The sequence below is a fragment of the Pteropus vampyrus genome, unplaced genomic scaffold, assembly GCF_000151845.1.
Source record: "Pteropus vampyrus isolate Shadow unplaced genomic scaffold, Pvam_2.0 Scaffold74, whole genome shotgun sequence".
NCBI classification, from domain to species: domain Eukaryota; kingdom Metazoa; phylum Chordata; class Mammalia; order Chiroptera; family Pteropodidae; genus Pteropus; species Pteropus vampyrus.
In genome coordinates, this window is record NW_011888855.1 from 1,832,446 (window position 1) to 1,851,601 (window position 19,156).

The 19,156-nt window shown below is 45.0% G+C and overlaps 1 protein-coding gene across 1 annotated transcript in view; it reads left to right on the plus strand.

Moving 5' to 3' along the window:
* TRRAP (transformation/transcription domain associated protein) overlaps positions 1-18,971 on the plus strand; it is a 114,650-nt gene extending 95,679 nt beyond the window's left edge. The window contains exons 61-71 of the mRNA XM_023532004.1: positions 241-442; positions 1,650-1,814; positions 3,298-3,388; positions 4,779-4,924; positions 5,732-5,993; positions 9,186-9,411; positions 10,296-10,513; positions 11,922-12,106; positions 15,138-15,341; positions 15,430-15,624; positions 18,265-18,971. Of these exons, the coding sequence (XP_023387772.1) occupies positions 241-442; positions 1,650-1,814; positions 3,298-3,388; positions 4,779-4,924; positions 5,732-5,993; positions 9,186-9,411; positions 10,296-10,513; positions 11,922-12,106; positions 15,138-15,341; positions 15,430-15,624; positions 18,265-18,549 (2,179 nt within the window). The 3' untranslated portion in view covers positions 18,550-18,971. The remainder of the gene's footprint in view (positions 1-240; positions 443-1,649; positions 1,815-3,297; positions 3,389-4,778; positions 4,925-5,731; positions 5,994-9,185; positions 9,412-10,295; positions 10,514-11,921; positions 12,107-15,137; positions 15,342-15,429; positions 15,625-18,264) is intronic.
* The last annotated feature ends 185 nt before the right edge of the window (positions 18,972-19,156 follow it).

Here is a 19,156-nt window from a genome sequence, read left to right on the forward strand (position 1 = left end):
AGATCCTTAGAGACAGGAAGCAGGTTGGTGGTGACCAGGGGCTGGAGTTTGCAGGTGACGGATGGTGGCAGCTTAACGGCTCCGGGGTTTCTTTTGGAACCATGTAGAGGTGGTGGTTGCACAACATTTTGAATGTACTAAACACCACTGAATGGTTCACTTTATAATGGTTAATTTCATGTTATGCGAAGTTCACCTGGAAACAAAATCAAATTTGTGTTGATTTCTGTACCCTCACAGGTCTGAGGAAGCAAACAAAGCCTTTTCTGCAGCTGTTCAAATGCATGATGTGCTGGTGAAAGCTTGGGCCATGTGGGGTGATTACCTGGAGAATATCTTTGTGAAGGAGCGGCAGCTGCATCTTGGCGTGTCTGCCATTACCTGTTACCTGCATGCGTGCCGGCATCAGAATGAGAGCAAATCAAGAAAATACTTAGCCAAGGTGAGGCCAAAAGAATTGACCAAAGATTGGTCGCCTTCAAGTTTAGATGAAAATTCAGCTATTTCTGAACCTGTGCTGGGCGTGGGGCTTATTTCATGCCTTTACTCTGAATTCTCATCACTCTTCAAAGTATCTTCCATAGTTTTGTTTTAAAGTTGAGAAAACTGAGGCCTGGACATATTCAGGGTCTCAGGACTTTAAAACAGCAAAACTGAGCCTGGAGTCTGGGTCTTAGGTCACACTCTGTGTGACCTCACACCGGACAGAGGTTCTTAAAGACTGCTGAGGGGTCTGCAAGGAGAACTGACCTGCTAGACACCTGTTAGATTCTGATCTCTCACCTGTACGGACAGTGCACATAGAGCGGTCAGCTCTAGTCTTGGGTCACGTTGAATCACGTGATTTCTGCACACACTACTGGGTGAGGTCACAGTTGCTGGTGTTCTCATCCCTTATTGTCCCAGAATGGCATTGGGCACAGGGGCGGTGACTGACGTGCCCAGCGATGATATATCTTCGTCAGTATTGCTGCCTCTTGTCCCTAACAAGAAACATATAAATAAAACCCAGAATTAATTGTTGCAGAAAACTTAAGAATAAGTTGTTCTGCTTTTCTGTTTCATTCATTAAATGTTTGGATTTTTTTAGAATTCTTTGATGTGGTGTCAAAATTTGAAATGTACATCAGCACGTAGTCATTACAGCTGACTATAGAAACAAACCATCTGTTGTAACACAAACTACCTGAATATCTGACTCCAAATTTGCTTACTTCCGGATCTCATTGTCTCAAAATCTGTGAACACTAGGCAGCCAACATGTGGCCCATCTGATACTAGGGTGGTGTTCATCTGGGATTTGTAGCAAAAGTCCATTTTTGTTTTGGTGAGATCCCCAGTGTGAATTGGCAGGTTGGCAGGCCCTTGCCACCTGCCCGTTGCCTCCTTAGGGTCACCAGCCACCACTAGCCAGCCGATTGGATCAGTTGGTAATTGGTATTAAAGGTAAATCTAGATAAAAACTTTATTTAAATTTCAGTTTTATTTAAGGTTTATCTGTTAAGTTTGGCAATATTGTTGGCCCTTTGGTAGATGTTTCTACATTGCTAGTAAAGCTGCTCTCTCTACGTGGTATTTTAACGTTGGGAAGAAGCCACTTAAGGGCCTCAGAATTTTCATTCAACTCAGAATTTTTCCTTCTCTCTTAGGTGCTGTGGCTTTTGAGTTTTGATGATGACAAAAATACTTTGGCAGATGCTGTTGACAAGTATTGCATCGGCGTGCCGCCCATCCAGTGGCTGGCTTGGATCCCTCAGCTGCTCACCTGCCTGGTTGGCTCTGAAGGAAAGCTGCTTTTGAACCTTATTAGCCAGGTGGGAATAACAAGGTGTCTTTGTGTGTGTACGTACGTACGTACACGTACACACACACACACCCCATCCCCCCATCCTCTCTCTCTCTCTTCATTTCACATTCTTTTTTTCCAGAAAGAAAATGTGCATGTTCAAAGTAATAAAAATAAAGAGATGGGAACATGCACACATTTAGATATCACTTGATATAAAGCACAATTAAAAATTGTTGAAGAAATACCCCAGGGTTGAAATGAAAGAATCTGCTGTAGCATTACAGTATTAAAATGGTAATTTCTTTGCTTGAACAGTTGCCACATAAGATACAAGTAAAATAAACATTCTCTTATATAGCTGCTTTCCTGTTATATGTTAGGAGCTCTTGAGAGCTTCTCTTCTGAATAAAAGTCACCCGTGAGTGTGATGGTTGTTGCCCTTTATACAGTTGTCCAGCTGCCGCTGTCTGAGGCTTAACTTTGTATGCACCTGGGGGTGGGGTTAGGGATTTGGACGGGTGGCTTTCATGACCGTTATTTGAGAATTGTTCCAGAATGTCCCTCTTCTGTGAGAAGACTCCGGGTAGAAGACGGACCCAAACAGTAGAAATTTGGAGACAGTTCAGTCTTGAATACAGTATCTTTGACTGAGCTTTCTTTTATAAATTTGTAGTCATAAAACTTTTCATGAATGAATAGCATTGTCACCAAGCACTTAGGCACATGCTGCTCATCTTCTTTCAGTTTACTTTGCTTTTTACATGTGGTGCATCATCTCCATCATACCCAGAAACGATTTTAGTTTTTTCTTGAGGGGAGGTAGCTGTTTCTAGATACAGACATTTTTCTTGGGGATTATCTGTGGGGATGTTTATTTGGTCTATTTGCTTTGTCATTCATGGAACATCTTTTAATGTTTGTTAGCCAGCCACCTTGTGGCCTGTGGCCGAGCTAGATAATATACGCTCAGCCCTTTTGAAGGAGCTGTAGAACCCCAATTTGGTAAAACTGGTTTTTATTACTGTAAGTAGAAAATTTTCAGTTTCTTCCCTGTTGCAGTTACACAGGGTGAAGTTATTCATTAATGAGCCTGATTGTCGGTTAGCTAGAACCATATCACGGTTCCCGGTGAGCGGCACCAAACACAAGGACTGACTGGGGTCGTTTTGTGTTTGCCCAGGTGAGACCCAGGGACTTGTGCATTTCGCCTCCCTGAGATTTACTGAATCGTGGAGGTGTGGTTTCTGTGTCATTAATGGTCCCCACGCAGAACTGCTGAAATGCACCATGTTGATCTTTCTTGGATCTTTTAAAACTAAACTAGATGTTTTACTTGCTGTTTAATCTGGCCTTATGTATTAAATGATCAGTGGTGCAGTATTTGCTTCCTTGGTCCAAATGCAGACAGCTCCCCACTTAGGTTTGATATCAGTTATTTCGATACAGCCGTCTTCATCCAGGAGCACCATGGTGAGCAGTGCTCTTCATTACTCCATGTCTCTGAGCAGGTCGGACGAGTGTACCCCCAGGCAGTCTACTTTCCCATCCGGACCCTGTACCTGACCCTGAAAATAGAGCAGCGCGAACGCTACAAGAGCGGTATGTTGTGAGTGGGGCCGGCCGGCCAGGCGGCGGAGGGCTGGATTCGCGGGGCATTCCACGTCCAGAACGCTGTGCACACACTCCCGCCCCACAGCTGACTTCTTAGAGCATGGGCCGGTCTTCCCTTTAGCCAGTGAGAGGACACTTTGGGGCCAGAGGGCAAAGCTGATCTCTGCGTGAAGTTTCTGGTTCTCCTTTGCCATTATGTAATTGGGCATCCATTTACCTGAGTGATTGGATCCTTAAGTAGAAATCATATATGAAATTTTTAGCTATAGATAACTACAAAGTTTAATTTGTCTCATTAGTTATAAATACACCTTGGGAAGCAGTATAAATGTCAGTTACTCTATGTTATTAAGGTTGCAAATAATCTGTCAGAAGATTCTTCAACTGTCAGAAGAATCAGCGTAGAAATCAATCTTAGCAGCTGTAAAAATTTACTCAAAATATAAGATTGGATCTATATTTTAATCGAAATCGAGCAGTCCTAGTTTGTAAAGAAGTAACTTATTTGATGGTTTCAGTTACCCATTAAGCGTGATACTTTGTAAACAATTAAGGACTGTTTGCTTCACAATGTTTTTAATACCCAGGCATTCATGCTGCCAGGCCAGAGTCTTCTTCAGGAGACTCTGCTGGGCTGTGGTGGCATTGCCTGCTGATGAGCCAGGGGGGCTGGGAGATTGTGCAGCACATGTCAGCTCTAACCTCCTAGGTCTCCCTATGTAGATTCATGGTTTGGTCATTTGAAAATTAAGATTTTTTTATTCTAAGTGAGCTGAAGCTACAAAAATGGGGTTCAGGTGTTTTATAACATTTTTCGTATAACAAGTGACTATATTTTTGAAAAATAACTGTTTTACACATGTGGTTTGGCTTTCCTAGATGAAAAAATGTAGACTTGCTCATTAACTACTTTTAGATTCTCTGAGCTATATAGTACAAGGAATGTATTGCAAATAACTTTTTCTAAACATTTAAAAAATGTTCACACTTACAGTCAAGTTAAAAAGGGAGAGTACACTGAATACAGCCTCACTGGATTTGCTAGCTGGTGTGCTGCCACGTTTGCTTTCTGTCAATAGGTATACTTTCTTCTGAACCATTCGAAACCAGCTTGTAGACAGTCTCTCTCTGTGCCCAAGTCCCTGAGCGCACCTCTCCTTAAGACCAGGGCATTCTCCCACACAGTCCCTGGGGAAACAGCCTCATGACAAATTAGCACACCGGCAGGAACCAGCGTTCCTTTGGCCGGTGGGTCCTCTAGAGCACCGAGCTCTAGCATCGGTCAGTTTTGCGCTGACATTGGCATTGTGTGTGTTGCTCTCAGATTCTGGACAGCAGCAGCCAAGTTCAGTGGGTAACCAGTCCCATTCTGCATCAGATCCAGGGCCCATAAGAGCAACAGCACCCATGTGGCGCTGCAGCCGAATCATGCACATGCAGCGGGAGCTCCACCCAACCCTCCTGTCTTCCCTGGAAGGCATCGTCGATCAGATGGTCTGGTTCAGAGAGAACTGGCATGAAGAGGTATTTGGCTGTGGTCTCAGGACTGTGTCATTCTGTATGCTTTTGTGGCGGTGTGATCCTTAGTTAGCTGCCTGGTTGTTTCCTATATTTGTTGAACAACGGAGCAGGCAAATGTTAATGCTGCATGTGCGTGCAGCTGTATTTGGAGTGGCAGACTTCAAAAGAAGATGAAATTAACAAAGCCATTTCTGCCCTAAAATGCTTACTTCGCTCACTTGTATGTGCTCAGTCACTTCAGTGCCACCAGTTGACCAGGCAGCAGTGGTGGCCATGAGCAGGAGCAGTGGCTTAGGTAACTGACCAGCGATTAATCCCCAGAGGTGGGAGTTAGTCTAACCCAGTGATCTTTTCAGCAGCCAGGCCATCCCCTTAATGGTGTTTGTATAAGTTGTTGATAAAACAGTCAGCTTTTGCTGCCCAGGTATTTATCTAGTCGGCCACGAGGCATCCTCGTTACTGTGTTCGGCCACGAGGCATCCTCGTTACTGTGTTCTTCCGTGTGTGTGCATGCAGACATGCGGCATTTAGTACTTGAAGCCTCTGAAAATGAACCAACAGAGGGGTATGTGTATGACCCAAAAAGAAAGGGAGGGTTTTGTGTTTCAGTGTTCAGGATATTTATTCCTCATTGTTACAAATAATAGCTCACAGTGTGGAGCATACTGATTTGACATCAACAGTGTGCCAGGTGCCACAGAGATTGCCCCGGTGGTGGTGGGGACATGCTGGACAGATGCTTTTTGGTTGGTTAGTTGTTTGAATGGAGAGCTCTCTTTTGTGAGTTGCATTTGGTTTCTTTTCTGCCAGGTTCTCAGGCAGCTCCAGCAAGGCCTGGCGAAATGTTACTCTGTTGCATTTGAGAAAAGTGGAGCAGTGTCAGATGCCAAAATCACCCCTCACACCCTGAATTTCGTCAAGAAGTTGGTGAGCACGTTTGGGGTGGGCCTGGAGAACGTGTCCAACGTCTCGACCATGTTCTCCAGCGCCGCCTCCGAGTCTCTAGCCAGGAGGGCGCAGGCCACTGCTCAGGACCCTGTTTTCCAGAAGCTGAAGGGCCAGTTCACAACTGGTGAGTCTGACTTAGTTCCTTCTGCAGTGGGGAAGTGTGCACTCACTGTTTTTCTTCGGTCTTTAACATATAAGGTAACTGTATTCGTTTATTTTCTTACTGCTTTACTGAGCAAGCCGGTTATACTGTGTTTAGACTCAGATCACAAGAAAACCATGATAGTCGCCAGCCTGGGGCTACATGTCCTCTCCATTGAAGGGTCGAGGTTTGGACCTGGAGCACCAGGCTCTACTATAGGCTTGGAAATAGGAGGGTTTTGGGCTGAACCTTCTGCTCCCTGAATCCCCCCTGAATCCACTTGACTTTCGTGGGGAAACTCAACAGTGTTAAGTAAGATAAGTCAGATTCAAAAGTGCAGGGCTCTAGGTGATAAGTAAAGTTCAAACTTGTGTGGGATTCTGGTGGCGGAATGATAGGGAGATTGTGTTTTTATTACTTTTCCCTGGTTCAGGTTCATGCATTTTACTAGACCCAAGGAGCATGAATCCTGGCTCCACCAGGTTCTGTGTGATCCACGTTAAACGGGCCAGTCTCCCTCAGCCTAAGTTTTTATCTGTCAGGAATCCTCATCCCCCTAGCACAAGCAGATATGACAGTGTCCCCTGGAGCTCGGAGCATTTGTCCCCACTCCTGCTGTGTCTCCATCCCACTGTTCCCTCTGGCAGAGTATCTAGGGTAGGCTCTCTCCTTCCGGGAACCCCAGGTTCCATACTTTAGCCCGAGTAACTTTTGAGGCTTTCATGTCTTGAGTGTTAACCTATAAGTGATTATCATGTGAGAACAAACTTTGGTAAAATCTCCCAGAGCTAAAAGAAACATTTTAGCTTAATTACTGCTTTTGTAACTATACTTAAATTATTCTTCACTGATTTGTTAAGCCATAGAATAAGTGGTTCACATTTTTAGATGTTTAAAGTATCTTTTAAAGACCCATTCTTTTGTGGTTAAAACATGTATATATGTAGAGTAGGTTGAAACAATGTAAAAGAAAATATCCCACTAATTGTTAAGGATACTTAGCAGTTGCTACCATGACTTACTCTAACTCCATAGGAAATACGGCACAGGCCCTGCTGTCATGCTAGGAGGCCCCGGGGCACCGGGTGTCCAGTCTCTGAGGCCTGAGCTGCTGAGCCACCACTTAGGGACATGCTCTGAAAAATATGAGTCCTGCCTTCATATCTTTAACCCTGAACTGCTTCTATCGTCTTAGATTTTTTTTTTTTGTAAAGGTCACGTGACATGTCATCTGTCCCTCTGGGAAAGGAAGAGTTTGAGGTGAAGGTTTTATGGGAATCATCGTATCTTACTTAAAAGAAGTGACGTTCAGTGTGTCTTCATCTTCAAATTCCAGATTATTAAATCAAATGTAGTCTGAAATGAAAGAGAGAATTAAAAGTGGGACACATCATCTGGATTTGATATTAAAAAAAAAGACAAAACTGAAACTTGAAGATGGCCATTAGATCTGACCACTCTCAAACTGTAGCAAGTTTCAGGTACTTAAATCAGGAGCTCTCCAGCCCATCTGGTCATCTGTGCCCAGGAAGGACCATCTCTGTATCCCAGCGCTGTGTTCCAGCTGTAAGGAGGTGGAAGGAGGTCCAGACACAGAGCATCAGATTATCCCAGAGAGCAACGACTTATTTTCATGCAGGGACTCACACACGAATGTTCATAGCCACTTTATTAGTAATAGCCCCAAACTGAAAACTATGCAGATGCCCCTTGGAGAATGGATAAACAAAGTATGATACTTCCATACTCACATAAAATAAATAAATAAAGACTTAACACACAGCAACTTGGATGAACCTCAGAGAAATTGTGCTGAGTGCAAAAAGCCAATCTCAAAAAGATACCTACTGCATGATTCTTGTTTATGAAACATTTGTGAAATAATGTAATACTAGAGTTGGAGAACTGATTGGTGGCCAGGCATTAGGGTTGGGGGACGAGGTGGGTGTGGCTGTCAGGGGCTCCTCAAGGCAGCCTGGGGATTGACAGGAGAGCACCTTGACTGTAGTGCTGGTTATACTGGGGACAAGGTTATACCCTCTGTGGTGCCTCCTGTGTTAGTATCGATCAGGCCCTCACTGGTTCCTGGTTCGAAACTCCTGTTGTTGACCCCTTAGCTGTTTTCTCTGTATTTCACTCCAGTCCAGCCTGCGGCAGCCCTCGAGAAGGTGGAGATGGGGGGAGGCGAGTCTTGGCTGAGTCTGCAGGAGGCTCTGCCTCCAGCGAGGCTGTGAGAAGAGGGGACAGGAGTCTGGGCAGGACCTGTGCCTTCTAGGGCAGCCTTGCCCAGACTCACCCCACACGACCTAACTCTGGGCAAATGAGAATGCAGAAGAGCGTTTGAAAGGGGCGCTGGAGAGCCCTGGCACCTGTGCTACAGTCAGCTTGTGTGTGAAGGCGCCTCTGCCGCACCCATTTTCACTTGGGCCTCAGGATAATCAGTCCTTGTCAGCATGAGGACACTGCTTACTTGTAGCTCCTGTAAATCCATGTTTTAAACAGAAATGATTGGGCTTTTCCTGACCTTCGGGCTCTGGCAAGTTGGGGCGATGAGAATCCCTTCCTCCACTTGTGCTGATCTGGGTGGGAAATGAGGTGTTTTTAAAGAAGGACTTTTCAATTTCATTGACCTTTTAATATTGAGTATTAAAAAAATTGAACACTAATCAGGGTATTTTTAATTGCTTAAGCAAAAATTTGTTTTCCATTTTTGTCATTTTGATTTCTTCCCATAATTCCTTCTGATGAACTGATTTATAACTTAGTAGCTTCAGCTTGATGTCTGTGTTGGCTTTGACTCAAGGGCCTTAGTTTCCCTGGGTGATGCTTGTTTTCAGAGGTGACCTTTAGGGCTGGTGGATGGGCTCTAGGCACCTTTTGGAGGGCTTGATGCTGAGACATTTATGTCGCGGCCTTGTGGGTTCCCCGCATTTTTCCTGAAGGGGGCCAGTTGAGGGTGAGGTTCCAGTGTTGTTCATCTCGGTCACCAGGAGAGCAGGCACACGCCAGGGCTTTGCTTGCTCTCTCCAGCCCCAACTGACACTTTAAAGAGCAAGAGGGATTCTGGGGCTTGGCGCCTGTGTGTAGCTGGGAGGTGCTTGAGCAGACATTTGGGAGTAGAGTAGAGATAGCCCAGATGACTGACGATGTCTTTAATCATATTTTATTTTGAAGATTTTGACTTCAGTGTTCCAGGATCCATGAAGCTTCATAATCTTATTTCTAAATTGAAAAAGTGGATCAAAATCCTGGAGGCCAAAACCAAGCAGCTTCCAAAATTCTTCCTCATAGAAGAAAAGTGCCGATTTTTGAGCAATTTCTCAGCGCAGACAGCTGAAGTAGAAATCCCGGGGGAGTTTCTGATGCCAAAGCCGACACATTATTATATCAAGATTGCTCGGTGAGTGCTCCCGGCCCAATCACTAACTTGTCCCCAGCAAACAGAGCCATGACAGGCCTGCAGGGCAGACCCGGTGCAGCGTTTCAGAGAACACAAAATTGTTCTAGAATATGAGTGATCAAGCACCTGAAAGGGACTGGTTTGATGGGTTAAATGTTTGTTTGAGTCAAGTTTGTGTTTGTGTCCAAAACAACCTTTTCTGAATCACCATGAACTTGACAGTTTCCTAGTCTTCTGTAAACTCTTAAAGCACAGTATTCAAAACGGAGTCGGACAGTTGTAAAATTTCAAAGAGTATGTTGCCTATCATTCGAAATGTAAAGAGTGCTATGAAGAGCCTTCCCTCAGCGCATGCGTGTTTCATTTTATTTCCAAATAAGAGCAAGGCTCTGCTTTTCCATTCAGCCAGGATTCGGTTCCCCTTTCCTCCAAAGCCAACTCGGGCCCTGGCCAGCCCTCCTCCCCGACTTCATCAGTGGCCGAGGCCCGCGGTGAGCGTGAGGGCAAGGGTGTGCCAGGCCCCACACTTGCTCCTCAGGGCACCTGTGAGTGCCAGCCAGGACCGTCCTCCCAGTGGTCAGCCCCGGGCCCTCCCAGCTCTGCTGCTGTGCTCAGGGCCAGGTTCACAGCCCGTCTCTAGCTCCTGGGCTTGGACCCCGGCATGATTCTTTTGAAACTCTGGCTTCATCTTCTCTTTTGCCTTTTGTTCTTCCTCTGCCATGGTTTCTGCTGTTTTGTGATATTATTGCACTGTAACTACATAGTCTGGTTTTTTCCATGACAGTTCTCACTGGCGCTTTTGGAAAGCTCCGCTTTCTTCTCAAAGAAAAGAGTTGGCCATTGAGACTTGGAATCAGTGCTTCACGGTTTGCTTGTTTTGGTAGGTTTATGCCAAGGGTAGAAATTGTGCAGAAGCACAACACCGCAGCCAGGAGACTGTACATCCGCGGGCACAATGGCAAGATCTACCCGTACCTCGTCATGAATGACGCCTGCCTGACAGAGTCCCGGAGGGAGGAGCGCGTGCTGCAGCTGCTCCGCCTGCTGAACCCCTGCTTAGAGAAGAGAAAGGAAACCACAAAGAGGCACTTGTTTTTCACAGGTAGGAGAGCTGCACTGGGGGTGCAGCGCAGCAGTGCTCATTAGTCTGAGAGTTTTCACATGTACCCTTTGTCAGCGGCTGGGACCGCACTGGGCTGCAACAAGCTAGGCAGTCCTAGCGGGGAGAAACAAGTCCCCCGGACAGAGCCCCAGCTCCTGGAGGGAGCCCCTCCCGGCCTTTAGGTTCCTCACTGCAAGACGGGTGCTTTGACGAGTATTTCCAAAGGGAGGCGCCATGCCCGTGCACCCTGCGTCTTTACTTCCCTGGGAATCTTCCACGCCGTGGTAAAGCCTGGGCTGACGGAGGGCTTGTAGCGGGTCTGATACCAGCACACTTCAGTGTTCGGTGAGGTCTCTGAACTCCTGGACCTCACACTGCAGCCTTGTGGACACTGCCTGAGCTTGCCTTCAGGAAGTGAGATGCAGGGCTTGGGGAAAGCCACAGAAATCTTGGTCAAGTGACAACCAGCGGCATCTGAGGGAAGTCTTTCATAACTGAGTTGTTGTGGGTGTTTCATGACTGACCTGTTTTCTGTCTGTAACGGGCATAGATGAGATGCCTGTGGTTCCACCCGGAGAAGAAAACTGTTGTTAAAACATTTTATCATTTAGTCGCTAAAGTTAGGAGCCCATTTCAGTGCATGTTATCTAGTCAGATAGGGAAATTTCTTCTGATAGCTAAGGTGTAATCCAACCCATTTTGACCTAAAATTTCTTACTCTTAAGTTCAGTATCCCCAAAATAAGTAGGTTAAAAAACCAAGTCTAAGGAAGCTGTATGCATTTTAACATGTATATAACATGATCTATGGTGTTGATCCCAGCTGTGGGTAATAGGTCGTTCTTTACTTCTTCTAAAGAAACAAACTCTTAGTTGTCGTCAAATGGTAGTGCAGATCCATGCCCTGGAGTCCTTTTGGAATTTCTTTATAGATTGAAGCCGTGGCAGCAAGCTAGTAGCTGTGGTTTAACTGACACAAGACTGAATTCTTTTCTTCAGAAGTCAGACCATCTGTGTGCACCACGCCGACATGACCCACGGGCAGGCGGTCCCCACAGCCTAGTGACGGGCAGTGCAGCGCAGGTTCACGGTCACCGCTCACCGGCTCAGCAGCCCTAGTGCAGTTGGCAGAGTCTCTTATTTTTTGTTTAAGACTGCCTCCTAATGAATTTCTGTTCATCTGTGTCTTAAACACAGGGTGATGGTGGCTCAGGCTCCGTCACCAGTAAATTGAGTTTCACGGTACATGCTGTGAGCCCAGTTCTCCCCACTTTACCCCACACTCGCTTCCTCTGCTCATGATGGGGGCCCAGTCACCTCTGCTCCTGGATGTCCCTGAAGGTGAAGTGACACTGCCCCCTGGTTATTTACTCTCAGCTGCCTCCATGTCTCTCGCCCTTTCTCCTCAGTTCCGAGAGTTGTGGCGGTGTCCCCGCAGATGCGCCTCGTGGAAGACAACCCCTCGTCTCTCTCCCTTGTGGAAATCTACAAGCAGCGCTGTGCCAAGAAAGGCATCGAGCACGACAACCCCATCTCCCGTTACTATGACAGACTGGCCACGGTACAGGCGCGTGGGACCCAAGCCAGCCACCAGGTACTGAATTGGGACAGTCAGGACTTTGAGCTGCTGCCTGAGGCCTCAAATGCGGCTACTTTCTGGTTGCTTCTATGACAGCGTGCTTAGAGAAGTGGTGGGAGTTGGGGGGCGGGGTGAGAAGGTGGAAATGCGCTGGCCATGGACCTCAGTGGAGTGACGTCTGCTGTATGCCATTTGTTATAGTGGGACAGAGGTAAGTTTTCAACCTTGGAGAGTTTCTTAATCCTTTACCTGCACTTAAAACAAGCTTGTGGGAGTCAGTGGTCTCTATTTGTAAATACGTGCCTCTACTAGAAATCCTTTATTGTTTATAAACAGCACATGTAACTTATCAAGCTGGTGATTGGTCCAGCTTAGAAACAGTGCTGGTTCCTGCTGGGCCAACTTGAGATGCTGACAAAACAAAATAATTCCAGCTTCATGCCCTCCTCTTACTCTTTGTACCCTAGTTGTATTATTAACTTTGATCTTCTATCTTTTGAATTTTTTTGTAACATCTTTATTGAGATATATTTCATATGCCATAAAAAAATCACCCTTTAAAACGTACAATTCAGTGTTTTCAGTATAGTCACAGTTTTGCAGTCACCATCTTTAAAACATTTCATCACCCCAAAAAGAAACCTCATGCCTGTTTTGAGTCATGCCCTATTCCTCTCTGTCCCCAGGCCCTGGCAGCCACAGATCTTTCTGTCTCTGTGAATTTTCTTATTCTGGGTATATCATATGCATGGAGTCATATAATACATGGGCTTTTGTGGCTGGCTTTCTTCACTTAGATAATGTTTTTAAGCTTTATTCATTTTGTAGCATGAGTTAGTAGTTTGTTTCTGCTGATGGACTTCTGTGTTCTTGATACTTTTTGAGTATTGTAATTAATGCTGCTGTGAACATTCGTGTACATGTTTTTGTGTGGACGTATGCTTTCATTTCTCTTAGATATATACCTAGTAGAATTGCTGGGTTATATGGTAACTCTTAACATTCTGATGAACTGCCGAATTATTTCCCAAAATGACCGCAATGTATGAGGGTTCTAATTTCTTTTTGATTACAGCTGTCCTAGTGGGTGTGAAGTGCTAGCTCATTTTGTTGATAGTGATATTGAACATCTTTTCAAGTGCTAATTGGCTGTTTGCAAAATATTTTTGGAGAAAAGTCTATTCAAGCCCTTTGCTCATTTTTAAATTGGGGTTTTTGTCTTTTTATCGTTGATTCTAAGAATGCTTTATATATTCCGGATATAAGTGCCTTAATAACTTTCCTGTGTATTGGCTATGTTTTCCTGATTTTTCGCATGTCATAATTTTTTTGTTGAAAACTGGACATTTTAAATAATGTGGCAACTCTAGAAATGAGATCCTTCCTCCTCCCCCCCCATCCACGGTTTGTTGTTGTTGCTGTTTGTTTAATGACTTCTCTGGACTAATTCTGTAAAGTCTATGTTTTTGTCATGTGCAGCTCTCGAAGTCTGCTCAGTTAGCTCAGTCATCAGCTAATGGTTTGAAAGAGATTTTCTTAAATGCCTTGAACCAATAAGTCTCACATTTTTGCGGGCCTTCGTGCGCGTGTGTGTCAGGACATGCCTTCGACATGGCCAGGTAGTTTGCAGCTCTGCCTTAACCTTTACTTTCCGGTAGTGCAGTGTCTCAAGGTCAACCAGAAGTGAGTGCAGACGGCCTTCTGAGGTTTTTCATGAGCATGAGAATGGCCTTCTAGATTCTCAGGAATGTAATACGTTGGAGCTTTTCAAATGTCATCTCATTCTGCAGCTCTTCCTCTTGTTTGGCCAGGCTCTGTGCACTCCAGCTGTATCACTGCCTCAGCACCTGCGATGTTAAACTGTTGTCACTGTGTGGTTTTCAGCAAATACCTTTCAAATAGGATGTTCCTCACTGAGTGGACTCTGAGTTCAGTCAAATGAGATGATCCTGGTGAGTGAGACTTTTCTCAGGAAGCTGCCAGACAGGTCAGATAGTGGCATTTCTCTGGAGTTGAGGCTTTTTTGGGGATCACCAACTCCAATCTGCTCACTCCAGTGACAGGTTGCAATTTTTTGTAGCTACCAAGCTTGCAAGGCTGTCCTAGAGCTGTGGAGAAAAGGGGATGGAAATGCAACAGTTAAAATACTACAAAGTTTACTGTTTTCACCAAGATCAGCCTTTTTTTTTTTTTTTTTTAAATCTTGAATAAAAGTTGCTCAGATTGTTGTAAGCCTTTGTTTAATTTTCAGAGTTCTGGAAAAGGTTATTTTGATGATTTTTGTCAGTGTTCTTAATTGCTTTTATGGAGGAGCAGATTTTGGAAGTCCTCACTCTGCTATCTCAGAAATGCTTCTTTCCATTTTACAGATGAAGAAATGGACGGAAACTGAATGTGTGATTGATGGTCTGCATGGTTCTTGGTTTGCTCAGGGCTGGCATTCTAGTGGTTATTCAGAGGACATGGGTAGGACTTAGCCCAGAATAGACTTTGTATTTTTACCAGTTGGTCTAACAGGAACTAAATTAACTCAGTAAACTTTTTATTGAGGCTGTCTCTCAATTCGTGATGTTTGCAATAGCCTTGTGAGTCTTCCAGTACCAGAGTTCAGTTTAAAGTGTTGTGTGACATCTGCTCTAAATTTAGACTAGCTCTTTCGGTTTGTAAAACTTTTTTGTCTTTAATAGTCTTAGATGTGAAGTGGTATTGTTGGTAGCCAATCGTTCTCTTGTTCTGTTTGTTAACCGGCCTGGCATATTTTGTAGTTATTCAGATATTTACCTCATTTTTCGGTAAGACGGGTATTGCACATCCTGCATCTGAGGCTTTTATGTAGTTAGACAGCTCCGTTGTTGCTTTGAGCACAAGATACGGAACCCTGGAGGGAAATCGACCAATCTTGTGCATCTTCATGTTTAGTCAAAGGACACTGCACATGTGTTTGTTGACAAAATTCACTGTACTGGTGCTAAGAAATTATAATTTGAACATGTTTTCCTTTTGAAAAAATCAGGCGGAAGAGTCACGGAGCAATATATTGTTTCAGGTCCTTCGAGACATCCTCAAGGAGGTTCAGAGCAATATGGTGCCACGCAGCATGCTGAAGGAGTGGGCACTGCACACCTTTCCCAACGCCACAGACTACTGGACGTTCCGGAAGATGTTCACCATCCAGCTTGCTCTGATTGGCTTTGCAGAATTCGTCTTGCATTTAAATAGACTCAACCCCGAGATGTTACAGATCGCTCAGGTAATTTGGTGTCAACAGCCCGACTCTCTCCTTGAGACGTCTGCATTCTGCTGTTGAAGTTCCTAAAATGTCTCCTTCTGAAATTTAGGACACTGGCAAACTGAATGTTGCCTACTTTCGATTTGACATAAACGATGCCACTGGAGATTTAGATGCCAACCGTCCTGTCCCTTTTCGCCTCACACCCAACATTTCTGAGTTTCTGACCACCATTGGCGTCTCTGGCCCGTTGACCGCCTCCATGATCGCTGTTGCCCGGTGCTTCGCCCAACCAAACTTTAAGGTAGGTCATGAAGTGGTCTCGTGAAAAGCACAGGTTGAGGTTCTCAGAGCACACTATGGCCTCACCAGAGGTGCCAATCTGTTATCGGGGCGCACGGCGTCAGAGGAGCGCATTGTTGCCGTGCAAGTAAAGCTTATGCACCTGGGCAAAGAGTTTAAAATGCTCTCTATCCAGAGTGTTCAGGATGTTGGGGAACCCAGTTTACAAAAAGTAATCTAGAAACTTCTATCGGATAATTTCCCCCTACTGTTTCCATTACGTGCCAGTCTTGTTTACTCCATTTGATAGCTGTCTTCTGTTTCTCGTTTTGTAAACCTTTCTGCTCTAAAGGGCAGAAGTGTTCTCTGTAGGGTGGCACCTGTTTTACTAGGGTTGTAGTGGTGGGCCCTAAATGAATGTGACATGTGAGGCACATAGTAAATTTCCAGTGAAACGAGATATGGCAAGATGCCCCTGGCCATGTGTGATGGCTCTGCCCGCAGTGACGGGACAGCAGCCACATCTGCCATTTCCTGGATGCCGTCTTGGAGTCTGGCACTGCACTGGCTGCTTTGATGGATTCTCAGCAGCTTCTCCCAGCAAATGTACAGATGGGGATGCTAAAGCCAGGGAAAGTGAGTGAGTGGCATGTCAGACGTCACATAGATGGGGGAGGGCAGACGGGATTCAGATCCAGTGCATGCTGACTCTGAGTCTGTCTTCACTATTGGGTAGAACAGTTTACCTATTTTTTTTTTTTTTTAACTTTCAAGATCAGTGATACATTTTTTTTTCCCTTGTTTTTTCCCCTCAGATAAGCAGTTTGTGTCTAGAGAAGGCTTCAGACACCAGTTGCTTTCCCAAAACATTTACTCAGGATGTTTTTAAATTATTGACTAAACTCTTAACTGTGATCAAAGATTTTACATCTTGATCTTTTTAATGTGCAGCTGTACATGTCCATCAGTGTGGAATGCTATCTTGGGACATCATGATGAACTGTTTTGAACATGAGTAAAAATAAATAGCCTTTAGGTTTCTCCTTGAGTAAGGAGTTTGTGCTCTAAGGCAGTCAGTTGCAGTTCACTGTTAGCCACTTTGCTTTAAGGCTTGAAATACGAAGTTCTTGTTTAGATAGAAATGTTATCCTTCTGGAAAAAATCATAGGGTAATCTTTAGAATGATATTTTAATTTGAAAGCTTTAAAAAGAATGAAGAAGACACAACTTATTTTAATTTATCTTTTAACTACAGTTGACATACAATATTATATGTTTCAGGTGCATAGCATAATGATTAGACATTTATAAACCTTACAAAGTGGTCCCCCCATTAAATCTAATATCCATCTGGTACCATACATAGTTATTACAATATTATTGACTATATTTTTTAAGCTGTATTTTACATCCCTGTGACTATTTTTGTAACTGGCGATTTGTACTTAATCCCTTTCACCTTTTTTTTACCCAGCCCCCTAACTCCCCTTCCATCTTGTGACCATCAGTTTATTCTCTGTATCTATGAATTTGTTTCTGTTTCATTTGCTCATTTTTTTTCAACTCCATATATAAGTGAAATCATGAGATTTGACTTTTTATTTGACTTATTTTACTTAGCATAATACCCTCTAGGTCCATCCATGTTGTTGCAAATGGTAAGATTTCATTCTTTTTTATGGTTGAGTAATATTCCATTGTATGTGTGTACCACCTCTTCTTTATCCATTTGTCTACTGTGGACACTTAAGGTGCTTCCATATCTTGCCTATTGTAAATGATGCTGCAGTGAACATGGTGTATATATCTTTTAGAATTAGTTTTTCTGTTTTCTTCAGATAAATACCCAGAAGTGAAATTGCTGGGTCATATGATCTGTTTTTAATTTTTTGAGGAACTTCCTTACTGTTTTCCATAGTGGCTGCATCAGTTTACATTCCCAGCAGCAATGCACGAGGCTTCCCTTTTGTCCACATCCTTGCCAACACTTGTTTATTGATTTATTGAAAACAAGGCCTGGTACAGTGTGGAAGAACACTGCGTTACTCACTGCATAGACGTGCTGGTATAGATGGGGAGACCCTGGGCCTTCTCCAGACTCTGGGATTTCTTCATAGCCTAAGTACATTGAATGCCTTCACATTAAGCTCAAATGTAGACCATTCTCATCGCACGCCCCCTCTGAGACCCCCTTAAGCCTTCTTCACCTCTTCACAGCACCCAGCACTACCTGGCATGTTACACATTTCTCTGTTGGGACATGAGTTGCATCAGGCAGGGGTGTTGGTGTTTGATCACTCTCAACTGCAGTGCTGGAAGCGACCTGCCTGTCCAGGCCCTTGACAGGTAGTCAGTGCATGGAGTGGAACAGGAATAGACAAATTGGCTCCAGTAAGTGACACAAGGCGGCAGGCGCCATCGGGTGTGTGTGCCTTAGCTCTGTTAAAGTCCAGACAGAAACGCCGTGCCTTCGTGCCGAGGCTAGGCCACCGCTCCCCATGGAGCGCTTCATACCCCAGTGGCTTCCCAGGTGCATCTGCAGGGCACACGGCCTGGCCCCGGAGCTGACCGCCCGGCGGGACCAAGCCCATGCTCACTGGGAAGCCGCCCCTCTGGGTTATTCTCAGTTAAACGCGGATTGTTTCATTTTCTCCTCGCACAGGTGGACGGCATCCTGAAAACTGTACTTCGGGACGAGATCATTGCTTGGCACAAAAAAACACAGGAGGACACCTCCTCTCCTCTGTCGGCCGCCGGACAGCCAGAAAACATGGACAGCCAACAGTTGGTGTCCCTGGTTCAGAAAGCTGTCACAGCCATCATGACCCGCCTGCACAACCTCGCCCAGTTTGAAGGTGGGGAGAGCAAAGTGAACACCCTGGTGGCTGCCGCAAATAGCCTGGACAACCTGTGCCGAATGGACCCGGCCTGGCACCCCTGGCTGTGACACCACCGCTCCCAGCACCCGGAACGTGAAGGGCGCCTCTCAGGCTCTGAGCCACTGGCCGTACGACTCCTTTCTGCCTTTTTCATTCGATTCTCAGCAGTCCTGTAGTTCTACTGCGATGCAGTTACTTCCCTGGTAGTTTGTGTGCGAGAGAGGGCGAATTCAGTTGTAGAGGGAGCCGAACTGTATGATGGTAAGGTGATTCGAAAAGGCAAAGCTGAAACTTACTCCGAGGTTTTAAAACAACTTTTCAAGGATTCCTCAGCCTGGAATTTCTTTGCAAATCCTTTATCGCATCCCTCCCTCAGTGTGAGTGTACAGATGGAACTATAGGAGACAATTCCGTAACGTCCATTTTTAACTCTTTCAGAAGTAGCACCTCATAGGAGCTTCGTGCTTTTGTACAGACCTTTGTAACGTGTACAGAAAACCCGCTTTGTTAGAGAAACAGGAATTATGAACAAAGTGTGCTGGTTTTTTTCTAAGCACAAACTTTTATGCTGTATGAACCAGCTCTGGGAATCTTCACTGAGCCTTTGACGTGGACCCACGAGCCTCGTCACCCTGCGGGGACGCCATTCCTTGTGCGTTCCTATGGATTCCACTG